Source organism: Haliaeetus leucocephalus, unplaced genomic scaffold, assembly GCF_000737465.1.
Source record: "Haliaeetus leucocephalus isolate CR32 unplaced genomic scaffold, Haliaeetus_leucocephalus-4.0 Scaffold51, whole genome shotgun sequence".
Taxonomy (NCBI): Eukaryota; Metazoa; Chordata; class Aves; order Accipitriformes; family Accipitridae; genus Haliaeetus; species Haliaeetus leucocephalus.
Window position 1 is genome coordinate 367,041 of NW_010972487.1, and position 14,856 is coordinate 381,896.

The 14,856-nt window shown below is 38.9% G+C and overlaps 2 protein-coding genes across 2 annotated transcripts in view; both read left to right on the forward strand.

Annotated features, from left to right (window-relative positions):
* Positions 1 to 3,174: 3,174 nt before the first annotated feature.
* HAUS3 (HAUS augmin-like complex, subunit 3) lies at positions 3,175 to 10,054 on the forward strand. The gene is made up of 4 exons (XM_010577267.1): positions 3,175 to 4,167; positions 5,245 to 5,681; positions 7,175 to 7,403; positions 8,715 to 10,054. The coding sequence occupies exons 1-4, from the start codon at positions 3,253 to 3,255 to the stop codon at positions 8,979 to 8,981; spliced, it is 1,848 nt and encodes a 615-aa protein (XP_010575569.1). The 5' UTR covers positions 3,175 to 3,252; the 3' UTR covers positions 8,982 to 10,054.
* Positions 10,055 to 11,627: 1,573 nt separating this feature from the next.
* The window catches only part of POLN (polymerase (DNA directed) nu), a 104,349-nt gene continuing 101,120 nt past the window's right edge, over positions 11,628 to 14,856 (forward strand). The window contains exon 1 of the mRNA XM_010577280.1: positions 11,628 to 11,757. Within this exon, the coding sequence (XP_010575582.1) occupies positions 11,628 to 11,757 (130 nt within the window). The remainder of the gene's footprint in view (positions 11,758 to 14,856) is intronic.

The following is a 14,856-nucleotide window of genomic DNA, read 5'->3' on the forward strand; positions in this document are numbered from 1 at the left end:
TAGTGGGTGAGCTGCTCCATAGTGGCAACCGCAATATAATTAAGCTTAACACTGTAAGAAGAGAGCAAGACAAATAAAGCAAACAGATACTCAATTTAAAGAAAATGACCTATGCAAAAATGGGGAAGAATGCCCAAAAACTTAAAATGAGCAGTACAAAAGCAAGAAGCCTACATATACCCAGAAGGCTTAAAAAACAGCGTACTAGAAGCCCAGGTAAAATGTCTGACACAAATAGAAAATGGCGGCCCAAACGTCCCCCCTGCACAACTCAATGAGAAAGTTAAGGAGGCTATCACGAGGCAAATAAGGAAGCCCAGAAAAACGTGGCACGCAAAGCGTAAACAGGAAATGAAGACGGCTAAACTCGAGGAGCGGCTGATAAAGGATGCTCAAAGCCTTAATTTACATGATGCTCGACCCAGAACCAGTCCTCACAATGCAGAAGAGGTCCCGCAACCATTGCTGAGAGCTTTCTGGTGGCTCCGTGGGCACCAGCAGCCGAAGAGCCAAGAAAACAGGGAGCATCGTAAGGAAAGGTATTAGAAAGAAGGGTTTTGTAGAAAACCTTGAGGTCCGTGTGCAGTCTCATCTCGGCACCTCAAGCAAGGTGCGGCGATGGTACAGAAGAGGGCAACTGAAATCGTTGAGGGAATGGAGCGCTTGCTTTAGAGGCCAAATTTTGGAGCTCTCCAAACTGGGGAAGAGAAAGCTGGAGGGCGATGTACTGGGGGTTTCTAAATTGCTATGAAGGCCACAGGTAAATGCACAGGTGGTATTCACCAAATCCTGCAATGCTAGAGCTGGGGGTCATTTGATGGGATTAGGGGAGGGTTAAAAAACAACTAAGAAAGTGCTTTTTTAAGCAGCAGCTAGTGACATTTTGGAATTTGTTGCCTTGAGAAGTTTTGGGGAGTTATGAGCAGGTTCAAAAAGGCATTAGGCAAATTCATGGACATAAAGTCCATGAAAAAATACTAAAAGGACTAAGCAGGGATGAATCACGAACACAGCAACTGTGGACAGAGGACTGGTAGAAGCGGCCACCATTAGCCCCGTCTCTCAGCTTCGGGGAGGCTGGTGGCCACACGCGTCTGAGTCCCGGTTTTGGTCCAAGCTGAGCAATGTCAAATCGTAGTCAGGTCTCCCCCATCCTCTCCCTCCCGGGAGCAACGGGCCCCAGAAAAATGACAGGCTACGACGGAGGGGAGCGGAGGGAACCGAACGGCGCCTCAGCCGACCGGCCCTGAGGTGAGGGACGGCCCCTGAGGTGAGGGACGGCCCCGCCGCCCAGACCCCGCCCCCGCTCCCTGTGGAGCCGCGTGACGTCACTGGTCAGCGGGCCGGCGCCGGCCAACCCCCTCCTTCCCCCCCTCGCCGCGCAGGCCCCCCTCGTCCCCCGTTAGCGCGAGGCGGGGGCCTCTGCGGGAGGAGGGAGGGGCGAGGAGCACGCGCGCAGGCGCAGTCGGCGGCTGGGCGGCCCTGGGCGGCGGGGAGGCCGCGCGAGAGTAGCGCGTGGCGGGCGTTTCGAGCCGTTGGCGCCCTAACGGCCGGCGGCCCCGCCCCCCTTCGCGCGGGGCTCGGGCCCGGCTCCTTCTCCCTGGGGCGGGGACGCTGCCGACGCGCTTCCTCTGTCTTCCCGCCATTTTCTGCGTCTCTCTCCCCCTCCCCTCCCCTCCGAGCGGTGGCTGAGGCAGAGCGCTGTGGTGAGTATCGGGCGGTGTGGGGTAGGGGCTCGCCCGCGCCGGGGGGTGGAGGGGACAGCCTCTCCCCTCCGTCTCCTCGTCCTGCCCTGTCCTGCTCCGGGGCGGCTCTTGGCCGAGACCCCTTTGGGGGGCTGCAGGCAGCAGCCGCCCCGGAGTTGGGACTTGGCCGGCGGGCGTTTGGGCTCCTCGGCGCTGGGAGGAAGCCCCCGAGGGCCCCGCTCGGGCGGGCGGGGCGGGATGTGGTGGTCGGGCGTCCCCGCGCTGCGGACGGGGATGGCGGGTGGCTCCCTCAGGGGTCCCAGGATGCTGTCGGTGGTGTCTGATGGCGGCTTGAGCGGCAGCGTCAGCGTGCCTTAATGGCCTGCGCACACGTACATAAAGCTATGTGCGCTCCCTTTTATTTATTTATTTTGGCGACAGCCCTTTTTTAGCATGGAAGGCAGAGGGCAGTTGGAAGGCTGCCTTGTGACATGAAATTTGCATAACAAAGTCTATTCCTTATATAATCTGTAACTCTAAGCTAAATCAAATACACACAGAATTTTAAAAGGATATGCTTACTTGTTCAGCATACATGCCCTCCAGGCCGGCTGGCAAAGCCAGGTGTTCTGGTGGAATGTATGTTTTAGAAACAAAGTATTAAGTAATGCTAAACTAAAGCCAAAACAAACAAACCCTGGGTATTACCAGAGTATTGCAGACAAGGCCTCCTGACTTTATTGATAATTTGTCCTATTTGCTGTCTGTTGCACACACTTTAGGATCCCAAAGCTGATTGTTTGCTGGGAAACAGCGAAACAGCAAACTCCTTTTTCTTGTAACTTTGAAGTTGTGACTATTTTCACAGGAGTATTTACACTGATCTTAATTTTATTTTTTTATAATCCGTCAAAAATACATCATTATGTTGAGATATTTTTATGTTAAAGGATTTCTTGTTCCATTTTCAGAGGAAACTTTAAGGTTTAGAGGACAAGATTCTGCTTGCTGCTGAAGTAAAAAAATATAAGCAAGATCTTGAAGTGCAGTGTAACATCACTGTAGTTTTGTTTTTAGGACAAGCTGAAAGCTCCTCTCATTTTGGAAGAGTTAAAATGATTGTGGGTGGGTTTTTTGTTTAATGTGAGGAAAACTGTACAAGTAAATCATTTTTGCAGGCCAATGAAGTACTCAATATTTATACCTGTTGCTTTTAAATTAATAGTAGTATTCTATTTTATTAGTAAATTTATGTGAATTAAGGAAAAACGTGGTTGCAAAGATAAGGGATTTAATTGGTGTAAAAATACGTATCCTGATTTGGTGAACAAAATATATTAATATATCCCTGAAATAAAAATTGTTTTCTAGTCTTTGAATAGCCACTCTAATCCAGAACAGCATTCAGTTTTCTGGTGTGATCTGACATTTCCTTTTTCCTGTGCAGACTCTTTTTGTTAAAATACAGAATATTCATTTAAAATGACAAAAAAATTACAACTGGAATAATACCCCAGATTTTTTTCATGTATTTGGATCTTTTCTGCTTACAAAAAATATTTTAACCATGAGCTGTGGAAATGATTTTGTGGAAACTCTTAAGAAAATTGGATATCCAAAAGCTGATGAGCTTAATGGAGAAGATTTTGATTGGTTGTTTGAGTCTTTGGAAGACAATTCATTTCTGGAGTGGTTTTGTGGAAATGTAAATGAACAGCATGTGGTATCTGAAAAAGAACTGCAAGATTTTGATAATCTTCTTCAGTCTGGTAAGCCCATTTTGGAAGGAAATGCACTGGATGAAGTCCTTAAAACCTTGAAGCCCATGGATTCAAAGAACAGTAGCCAAGAGGAGGAGGAGGAACTGAAGAAATTAGAGGATGAGCTTCAAACTCTTCAGAAGTTAAAGAAACTTCAAATTCATCGGCATAATAAGCTTCAAATGATGGTTTCTGCAAACAGCCATATGTTACAAACATTAAAAAGCAGAGAGGAAGCAGCACATAAAGATTTGAAAGAAGGACTGGAAGTGTTTACTGCAGCAAATACTAAGCTTAATAATGAACTGCTGTCTCTTACGGATGCAGCTAAGAAATTGGCCTCTTTCTTCACTGCTTCAGATTCAGAACAAGGGCCAGGCCTACATCCAGTGTTTTTTTCCCAACTTTCTTTGGACAAGTATTTGTCTCAGGAAGAACGAAGCACTGCAGCACTTACCTCATACATAAAAAAACATTTTTATCAAGGTATGTCTGAATGGGTTGAAAATTCACATGAAGGCAGCTTTCAGCTTGCGGATATAAGCAGGGAAGTTGCTTGTGACAAGACTAATGAAGTTTGCGAAGATAGTCAAGAGATGGCCAGGCTCCAGACAGCATATATTTGTGCTCAACATCAGCTAATTCAGATGCAAGCTAAAGAGCAGAGCATGAATTTGGCTATAAAATGTGCAGAAAGCATGCTGCAGTCCTTAGACAACAAGGTAAGCCACAAAAGGTAGAAGGTAGTGGAGTTTTAAACAGGCAGGTGTGTTCAACTGGATCTAGTAAAAGGAATTGCTGAGTTATTGTTATTTCAACTATTTTTACATAGAGAAATTGTACTTTTATGAAGTTTTAGTCTTGCTCAGAAAACTCCTTTTGTGAAGTAGCTCCAGTTTTTATAGTTAGAAACTCTTCAGTATGGCAGAGTATCTTTAATTCTACTTTCCAGAGTTACTACCTTAAAAAACCTGGAACTTAGTAGTACCTTTCTAGTTTAGTTTAACTTTGAAATTTCGAATTATAACTGGCTCTTAGATCTTTGTATAACAAAAAAAGCTTAACTTCAGTTGAAATTTTGTGGTATTGAGGAGCTAATATGATAAATGTATTCCTGTTTATATTCTGTAGCATAACCTTAAAGTTTTAGTTCACTGACTCTTTTGAAACTCAAGTATTTGTAAATGAATCTGATAGTTGAAGCCCCAGAAATCTCTTAACAAGTGAGTGACAGGCAGATATGGCTACTAGAATTTAAGAATGTGAAGAAATCATAACAGAAGGAAAAATAATAGCTTATGCCAGTCATGGAATAACTTGCGGCATCATGTCAGTTTGTATATTTTCGTTTATGGATGACTAGCATATACGACTTGATTGATTAGAGTCATTTGAAAAAGATTGATTCTGATAGCAGTGTTGATAGTCATCTGATTGAATATATAAAATTATGTTTGCATGTGAGATTTCAGTTAGACATGCTTGAAAGCTGGTTGCTGAGGAAAATACAGCTCTTCTATTTTTAACATGATAAACTGTTTCCTGGCCCTGCAATAGAATGAAATTACTATTTATTCAGACATGTTTATTTGATATCTAGTTGTAAATCTGTGTTTGCCTTATGTTGTAAACTTCTGTAAAACTGCTTGTGGAGTTTTCATTTAATTTTGTAGATACAAAAGATGCAGTGATTTTAATATACCATATATATGTGAATCTTGTGTGAACTGAAGAAATGTGTTAGGGAAGTGGCTTGGAGGAGACCATGAAGAAATTGACAAATACTTTGTTTTATGCAGGATATTGGAAAACAAGAAAACCTTGATGCTAAAATATCTAGTTTAAATTATGAAATTTCAACAATTAAACAAGATATAACTCAGATAAACAATGAAGAACTCCTTCCCCTTCTGAAAGAGAATGCACGACTTTTGAGTGCGCCAGTGGTGAAAGCTTACCTGGATCATCAGATTGCTCAGCAGGACCATTATGCTTCAGGTCAAGATGAAATATGCAGGCATTTGGTAAGACAGAAAGCATCATTTGAACTTATTGAGCTAGCCCATGAAATGGAGTTGAAGAAACATAAGGAGATCTGCTGTCGACTTGAGAATTTGGTAGAATCTCTGAAACAGAGCAATGATGAGTTGCAACAGAGACTACAGGTGATAACTGAGCGAACTCAACATGCGAAGCCAAGAAACATTATTAGTTCAAAAGATGGTTTCTCTTGCAGGTAAGTGTTATAGTCACTATTGAACTTTGACTTACTTTGAGATAATACTGGGGAGATAAAGGCTTAGTTTGCCTAAGCCTTTTCTATTGCTAAGTTCTTAGTTACTCACTATAGCTAGTTAGTATTTTGAATTCTCCAGAACTGAAGCCTTCACGATAGGAGACTTGCCTCTTGCTTATCCTTTGAAATTCTTTTCAGGTTTGCCTGAGGAAAAACTGTTCAGTTATCCATCTTGTTAATATTGCTGAAGCATTCCTAAGCAATATCCAGAATATAATGAAAGTTTAAAGCCAAACCTGTCTTACGGTGCCCTGATCTAGGACCTCTTGAAAGTTATTCTAGAACTATAGATGTAAAGAGCTGTTGGTAACAGTGGTTTGCCGGGTCATGTGCATGGCCTCATCAGCTTAGCCTGCAAAATCCCCCGTGTGGTAGAGAAGAGGAATGACTCCTTCAATATATGAAACATGTTTAGCTCATTTTTACTGCTTGATTTGCCATTTGCTTCAGTGTTTTGTCACTCATGTAGAGGTGTGGTTTTGTAGCTCAGATGATACAGTAGGAATGTGTGCTGTGTTGGCTGTCACTTCAAGACTCTACACCTTTTGATGAGGTGTATTGTATACTTATAGATGTGTTAATGTCAGACTTTTTCTCCTTCCTCAAAATGGTGCTTTAAGTGTTTTTTAATAATTGTTAAGTGGTAGCTGAGTATGGTGTTGCACAATGAATAACTGCAAGAATTAGGCAGTGTTAATTTCACTCCTGTTGTGTATTTACATTGGCAACTTGTAACATTTTTAAACTCAGTTACTTTTGACATATAGCTCTTCCTCTTATTAAAGCCAATCTGATTCTATATTGGGGCTCAATGAAAGTTTTTAATATGCAGAGGTGGTAGTAGCAACTGAGCAAAGTTATCTGTAATTGTATGAGATTCTTCCTGATGGGGTGTAAGGGTACAGTTTGGTACAGTAGGTATTGCTGCCTTTTGCATGACTCGTAACTAATTGGAGAATTCTTAGCAGTCTCTTCATAGATAGAAAATGGGAAATACTCCAGTAAGCTTGAAAAGGTTATAAAGATTGCTCTTACTTCTCATTGGTCATTGAAGTCTGCTGTTTTTCAGCACTTAAAAAAAAAAAAATTGTATCTTACTTTGCAGCCCTTGAAATGTTGGGAAATAGTTGGCAAAAGCACATTGTCCAATTCTATTTGCATTCATTGTGTACTTGCTAACTGTTACTTTAGTATTTCATTGCTGTTAATTTAATATTGAAATATTTTGGAGTCCTGTTAATCACATACCAGCTATATATGGATAGAATCACAAGATCAGTGGGAGATACAGTAGTGTAGTAAGAGTACCCTGAGCAGTACTGTCCTTTACTAGTCCTCGGACTTCTCAACATGAACATCTTCTCTTGATTAATAATAACAGGAGTGCTTAGGAAACTTAAAAATGCTTGTGTGTCTAACTTCATTTGTTACAGGCTATATCAGCTTCTGGAAGGAGAAAATAAAAAGCAACAATTGTTTAAAACATACGAAAGCCTGGAGCAGATGGCTCAGAAGTTAAAGCAGGACTGTGCTACAGTACAAGATCAGATAGCAGCATCTTCTCAAGAACAGTCTCTCCTTTTGTCCAAGCTAAAAAGTGATGTAGATAGCCTTCATGATGTTCTGTATTGTGGAGGAAATCAAATACAGCTCAGTAGTCGGGTAAGCCCTTATCTGGTTATTAAAATTATTGCATTAACCTGTGTCATTTTTTTACTGAGAGAAATGTCGTATGAAGGCTGTAGACACACAAACTAGCTCCCACATCAGCAACAGATTTATTAGCATAATGATGATGGGCTCAGTATTTACATTGTTCTTAGCAAATGTTAGATTTTATAAATGTTGGCAGGTGATAATTTTTTGTTTCTGAGCAAGTCATTGCATCTAACCTTTCATTTCTTTCAAAGGCATATATAGTCGTGTATTACTAGTAAGTTTATGGTGTGGGAAATATGTCATTTGGATATGGTGTCACTGGAAAATTTGCTTAAATTTCCCTTTATTTCAGACGGGTTTTTTTCCCCGTTACCTGTAATACCTGAATAGTACAGTTTGGCCCCTTAAAAAGCCTGGCCATGGGTGGCTCACTTGGACAAAATAAGAATATCAGAATTTTGAAGGACAGTCGTAGTAAGACAGTCCTGCTACAGAGCTCCCAGGTGTTGGGTTTAGAGCCTCTTTTAAATGGGAATAGAGATCGTAAAATGCAATTTGTTATACTTATAAAATAATTGTAGGTATCTCAAAAGTGGATTGAGGGATGTCTTCTGTTACATAATACTTCCTTGGTTAACTACATGAAAATATATTTAACACTTCCATCCGTGAAGTGAATTTGCAACATACAGAACAGTTTTTAATAAAAATGAAACTTTGTAATTGGAACAATATGTATTTAGGGATTACACGTTATTAAATCAATCAAATACCTTGCTGTTGATTCCAGTTACCTCTTAAACCATAGTGACATCTCTTTCTATTGCTACTGTTTATGAAGAAAAGTAATTCCTTTAATAAGGAAATAATGTGCAAGTAGATGACTGGCCTGCTTACACTGAACTATGATAGGAATGATAGTTGGGAAGATTGTAGCTGGTAATTAATGATTTAATTTTAAAATTAAATTGGCTTTGTTGTGGTGTTTTTTTCCCTTTTAAGATTTGACTAGATACAAAAACTTGTAATTGAGTGAAAATGTCATTCAACCGTCTATCTCATTGAGGGCTAGATTTTTATGTTCTTAACTCATCTGGTTTAGTAAACAAGTAAATGAAATTACATTTTCATAACCTGATGCAAGTACCATTACAGGGAGCTCAAAAGTTACATAGATGGAATGGAGTCACTTATCACCTGTGTTTCTATTCAAAAGAAACTGGCTTCCAAAAGCAAAAAACTTTTATGTTTCTAGTTCAGCTAGTGTATTAACAATATAAAGGTAATAATTTTTTGTCTTGTATTTTTTGTTAGGAACTTACTGAGCAGTTTCATCAACTGGAAGTTGATTTAAATAAACTAAATCAACTCCTTATGGATTTGATTGCTGACGTGAAGTCAAAGAGAAACTTTTTAGAGTCCAATAAGCTGCATCAGATGGAAAGAAATTTGTATGTGTATTTTTTCAAAGACGAAGACCGCTTGAAAGAGATGGTGGAAGAGCTTGAGCAGCAGTCTGAAGCTAAAGCTAGCGGTCTGGAAGATTCGAATTTCACCACCAGTGGAGTTCTTAATGTTTAAACTTCAGTGTACTTTTAAGAAAGGAAAGCATGTTAATGTAAACTGTCTACAGGTTTATGGAATGATAAGTATTAGCTGATCAAGGCTAACATTTATCTATCATTGCAATGTTATGTTTAGCTGCCACGATTACCAAGTTTGGACTGTATGCTGTTTTATGGCTTTTGGCATCTGCCCGGCAAGTTCAAATCTCAGTTTTTGTCAAAGTTCTTTGATATGAAGTAATATGTTGGTTATTTGAATGAATTACATTCAGGCTGCTCTTCTGCTAGCCTGTATGTTGAGTTCCACTGCACACAGCATAGCACAAAGAGGAACATTTCCTACCCTTGAGATAAGTTTTCTTGCATGCTAAGAACCTTTGATACGTGAACTGAAAAATAAATGTGGAGAAGGCATTCCAGATTTTGGAACATGAATGTAATGTGTTCCTTCTGAAGAGGAGAGTTCTCCAAGGCAGATATTCCGTGATTGTTTCCCTTAGAGTTCTCCAAAGAAGATTTGATTTTGTTAAAAATGCATTGGAATATGTACCAGAATCTGTCTCACGTATGAAGAACATCTGTTTTAAGACCATTCTGGTATCTCTTAATTTAACTTGCAGCCTATCTTCTCCGTTGAAACCAGTCTATACTTACACTGCGCTCTTCAAAGAAAAAGAATTTTAAATTTACTCTTTGGACTTCTGAGTTTGCTCTATTATTTATAATGATAGGCGTTTCAATTCAGAGTCCTGATGCTTTCATACTTCTGCTTTCATATCTATTGTTAGACAGTTTATCAAATTTTTATATAGCTTCCTAATACACCAATGGAACTAAATAGGCTTTTATAGTATGATAACGTCCAGTCTTTTATGTTTTGATGGGATCGTCTGTGCTTCCTTTCAAGCATTGTACATATTGATGAAGGTTAATAAATTAGCTTTAACTTCAGTAACAGTAGTGTTAAAACTATTTTAATGGCAGACTTTTAACTTACGTGAGTATAACTTATTTTTAGATGTTTAAATTTTTTTTAACTTACTGATTGGATGTCATTATATCTGGATTTCATGCTGCTTAACTCTATACTTTGTGTTTATTATTAAATGCCAAACACTGTAAATTCAGTTCAGTGTTGTCAGTATTTATGGTGAATCTGTGTGTTGGTTTTGGGTGTATTCTCATGCATAGTGTCTTGTTTATATCTAGTCTTCTAGGTTCTCATTTTGATATGCCCCTGAGGCTTTAAGGCTGCTGCTTCCCACATTGAGAAGTCAGGGAGTGTTTTTGCCCTGTGTACGAAAGAAGCGTTACTCTTAATTATAAAAGTTAGGAGGAGTTGTGCATGGAGAAAGCTTATACTTCTGACTCCTGGAATATCAGGGAAAAGAAAGCCATTCTGCCTCTCTCTCCCTTTTGCATGCTTACTATAGAATTTGAGCTAGATAGGTGTAGCCAATACTAATGCAGCCTGATGGATGTTCCTCTTTGAATCTGGACACAAATTTTTGTACTTGTAAGTATTCAAACTTGCAATCTGCCTATGGTGTTGAGCTAAGAAAAATATTTCCATCTAAGCGGAGGAAATGAGTTTAACCATCAAGTAAACAATGACTTGAAAGTCTACTCATGCATTGGATTTAGTGGAAGAAGACCAGAGTAACAGGACTCCAGTTACTACCTTGCGTAGGAATAATTTATTTAACACCAGTTTTTGGTAGAGCAATTGACTTGTACAGCTTGAATCCTTTTAAGTGTTTTGAAAATGTTGGTTATTTATCTTGTGTTTGTGTAAGTTTTATGCATTGTTCTGGTCTCACTACATAAAGTCAACAAAGGCATCAGTATGGACACCATTGTTTATAATTCTCCCATATGCATTGTATCTAGGGGTTCCCCAAGTATTTTGTACGTATTATAGAATATGGCTACAGGTCAACTTGAAAAGCATCTGCTTTTCAAAAAGGGATAAAATTTAGAACAGCAATATTGTGCAGTCAAAGCTTGTTGAGACTTTAGATGTTGTTGACCTGTTTCTTAAATTGACAAACTATACTATTTTAATGTTATTAGTATTTAATAGTACTTGAGTACATCAATTATACAAAGTTTAAGGAGTAAAGGTCTTATGTATTTTCTGAAACAACACGTCACTAATGTTTGTATATCATGATAGTAATACTTGTTTCTTCCATCTTGTGTTGGCACTATTTTGGTAGTTACTTGAAAGGGTTTTTTCTTGATAAAATCTGAGCACCAGTAACAGTAAATGTATGCATATGCTAGATACAGCCTAGTTTAAAGATGTTGAGGGAGGAAGTATTTCAGACATAAAGGATAATTCTTGTTTTATTTGTCAGATTTTTTATTAGAAGTCAGCTTTACTTAGTAGGACTGCTTAATTTTTTATTATTGTATTAAAACACTATTTCAAAGAAGTTTCACTTAGTGGGTTTTGTAAATTACTACAATTCGCTAATTTTTATTTACAATACTTTGATAGGCATGTCAGGAAGGAAATTTAATTTTCTGTCCAGAATGAATGGCTCAACATGTTCACTATATTTTGTTTTTAATTTCAACAGAATCGTAAGTGCCGATTGTTCTGTGGCTCTGATATGCACAATTTGTGTGTGTTCTTTGTTTAGGTTTAATCTTAAAAATGGAACGGTACACATCATACATAGGATGTGAGGCTTCTAAAGTACCTTTATCTGATATCGCTCAGAGGATTATGACAGCTTTGCAGTCTATTCCTGTAGAAGTTCAGACTAGCAGAAAGAATTACCAGAGTGAGTAAATCTTAGCATATTTAAGTGTTTCTATTTTCAGTTGAAAAACTGAAACCCAAACAAACAAAACAATATCAAACCTCTAGTCCCTCTTTAAAAAGGAAAAAAAGATGAGAGTTTAGGTTTCCAGGTTTAGAAAAGGAATTAAGCTGTAACTCTGACATTTGCTGGGACTTTTCAGATTAAATAACGCTATGTGAGTGCAAGGAACTAGGATATTACCAGTACCCTCAATTTCATTGTGGTTTTTTTTTTTTTTTATTTCCTGTTCCTGCTATGTAATATACAAGTAGATGAGAATTTCAAACTAATTAACCAGTACTGTGAATTAAATGTATATGTTAACTTGACTCTGGACTGGTTATTTATTTAAAGATCACTAGAGGTACTGGGAATTTGCCAGAAGGCCTGTGAACTCTCCAGACTCAAGTCTGTCCTTTAAACACATGTTCATTAGCAACTCACTTCTTGTGAAATTCTAGGGGGAAAAGTGAAAAGTCCCAGTGGTAGAGCAAATTAGGTAATGTTAAAAGTGCCTCAGCAGATCTTTGTCTGTTGAGCAAATCTTAACTCAATGTTGTGGATACCAGGGAGGTTTTGCAAGATGGAGTTTTTATTATTAATTCTGTGCATTTCATAGTTTGCCAGTCTTGTAGCTCTGTAAAGAAGCAGATAACGGAGTTTTGCTCAATTTCAGTTGTCTGTTTTTTCCCTGAGAACTAGATCCTGGAACATTATCTGGTTGATGGGATTGAAATCTAGCATTTGTTGAGTGCGTGGTGTTTGTTGCAGCCTCGGTTTTATGTAAATAACAGTTTAGGCTCTTCTTTCAGTAGTAACGTATTGGATCAGTGGAGCCTTATGGTGTAGCCATAAAAAGGGTAGTAGTTCATTGCTGTGTAAATCATTGATTCACATTTGAAGAAATATGGAATGGGTTCATTCTAAAATGGTACATTTGGACCAAACCCCAGATTATTTTAAAGAAAATCAGATCTCTTTTCTGCCTCGGTTTAATTGCCATTCTACTTCTCTTGCTACCTTGTCATTTTCCCTTCCTTAATTTTCCTGTGTAATGTCTTTTGTCTTAGACTGGGGAACTCTGTACTGTGCAATATATGTATCATGTTGTCCACTCTTGATCCATTCACTCTCTGTCAAGCTGTAAAATTACAGATTCTCTTTTTTTTTAAAAACACCATGAAGGTACCTGGTATCTTTAGCCAAATGACCTTGCTGTCGTCTTCGTAGTGCTGCTAAATCCTTATTCACTGGGGAGTGAAAGAGCAGTATAAGCATTAGTGGTGGCAGGTCACGTGACTTGCTTTTCTTGCTCTTGTTTTCCATGTAGTAATTACTCACAATTTTTTCTAGTGTACAGGCTTAAGAACAAATTTATTTGAATTGCTTTTAGGAAATTGCCGGTATATATAGCCTTAGCTGGTTAGGGTGGATCTGCAGAGAGGAAAAAGTTTGCCTCCCTTAAAAAAACCAAACCCCAAACCTGTCATGTTTGTTGGTCTGTTTCAAACTGTATTGAACTGTACTTTAGTAATAGAACTCTAAAGATTAAATTGTACTTAATGGAAAAACTGGTTGTCTTTAGAAGGTAAATACTGGGTTCAAATAGGACAGATATCTGCGATGTTGAATTAGTAGGTGAAATTCTGTGGTTATCCTGGCAGCAGAACTTGTAATGGTTCTATCTAGCCTTAAGGAGTTTGAAGGCAAGGATGGGTTTCTACTGCCATCTGGTGATACTTTTTCATAAACCAGCAATTTGAGGTTGCATAGCTCTTTACATAGCTGTCACTGTGTGCTGAAGGAGAGAAATGTAATCCTCATCATCATCTCTGAAGGGTGAATTTGACAAGAAAAAGTATCTAGCTGTGAACAATTAAAAGCACTAAATGTAAACTCAGTTACTGTCATTCTTAAATTATAATTCTATTGTTGTAGGAAGTGTCAAGCAAATAATACCTAAAATGTTTGAAGCTACGAATAGAGCTATGTCATATTTGCTATTGTAACAGCTTAGGTTAGAAGTCTGAGCTGGAGATAAGTAACCGATTATAGACATACACCAACATGAATCTGCATGTAATACTGTGAAGTAATAAGCTTAGTTTCTTCTGGAGACTAAGCTAGTTAGTCTTTGAAAATGCATTTTTAGTATTTTAAGTACAGGGTCCTGGTTTGCCTAGACAAAATTTTTTTAAAACAGTTTCAGTAAATAGAAATAGATCACCTTATGCTTTGTTTGACATTGGTCATCAGCACATTAGATTCAGAAAGTGTCCTGCTGCTGGTAATGCAAATTTCATAGTTAAATAACAGCAACGGAGCATTGTACTCGGTATAGACCAGGAGTTAGAAGGGGACAAAATACATATTTGGCCCATGAGGTGTCTTTTGGCTGGGCAGTAAAAGAATCTAGAGATAAAGGAATGCTAACTAATTGCAAACTCTGGAGAGACCTGTGCTTCAGTGGAGTTCTCTTTTTCCCTGTTCCTCTTCCTGTTTCCCTACAAACCTACTGATTTTGTAATTATTGCTAGCCTGTTGCCCCTTGTTCTTTTATTCCAGTCTTCTCTTACTTCTCCTGTTGGGGCTACTGGGCAGTATAGAGGGCAGAAAAGAGAAGGTATGTCCTAACTGTTTCATTTAGCTTGGTGCAGAGTCCTGAGGTGCATTTACAAAACCTTCCTTAAACTGCAGTATCTGTCTGCTTTCAGAGCTGTAGGCAAATACCACTGGTAGTTCAGTGGTGGGCCCCGGCTAATGGCTCTGGGCCTGGTTAGTGGTACAGAGCTCTGTCTTAGACCCAGCACTGACAGCCATCCTGCTTCTTGTGGTGCTTCTCATTATCTTACCTTTCTGTCAATTTGATAGGTCTGACTTCTCCTTGCTATCTCTTCTTGTCTGGTCTTCCAATACCTGTTCTATCATGAGGATGAACAATGTGAAAAAACCTCTGCAGATGAAGCATGGTCAGTTGTCTGTAGGGCATGATATGCTAAAGCTGTATATGCAAATAGTGTTTTACTGAAGAAAATTATTGTGGAATAATACTGCCTAATTCCAAGAAAACAGTTAAAC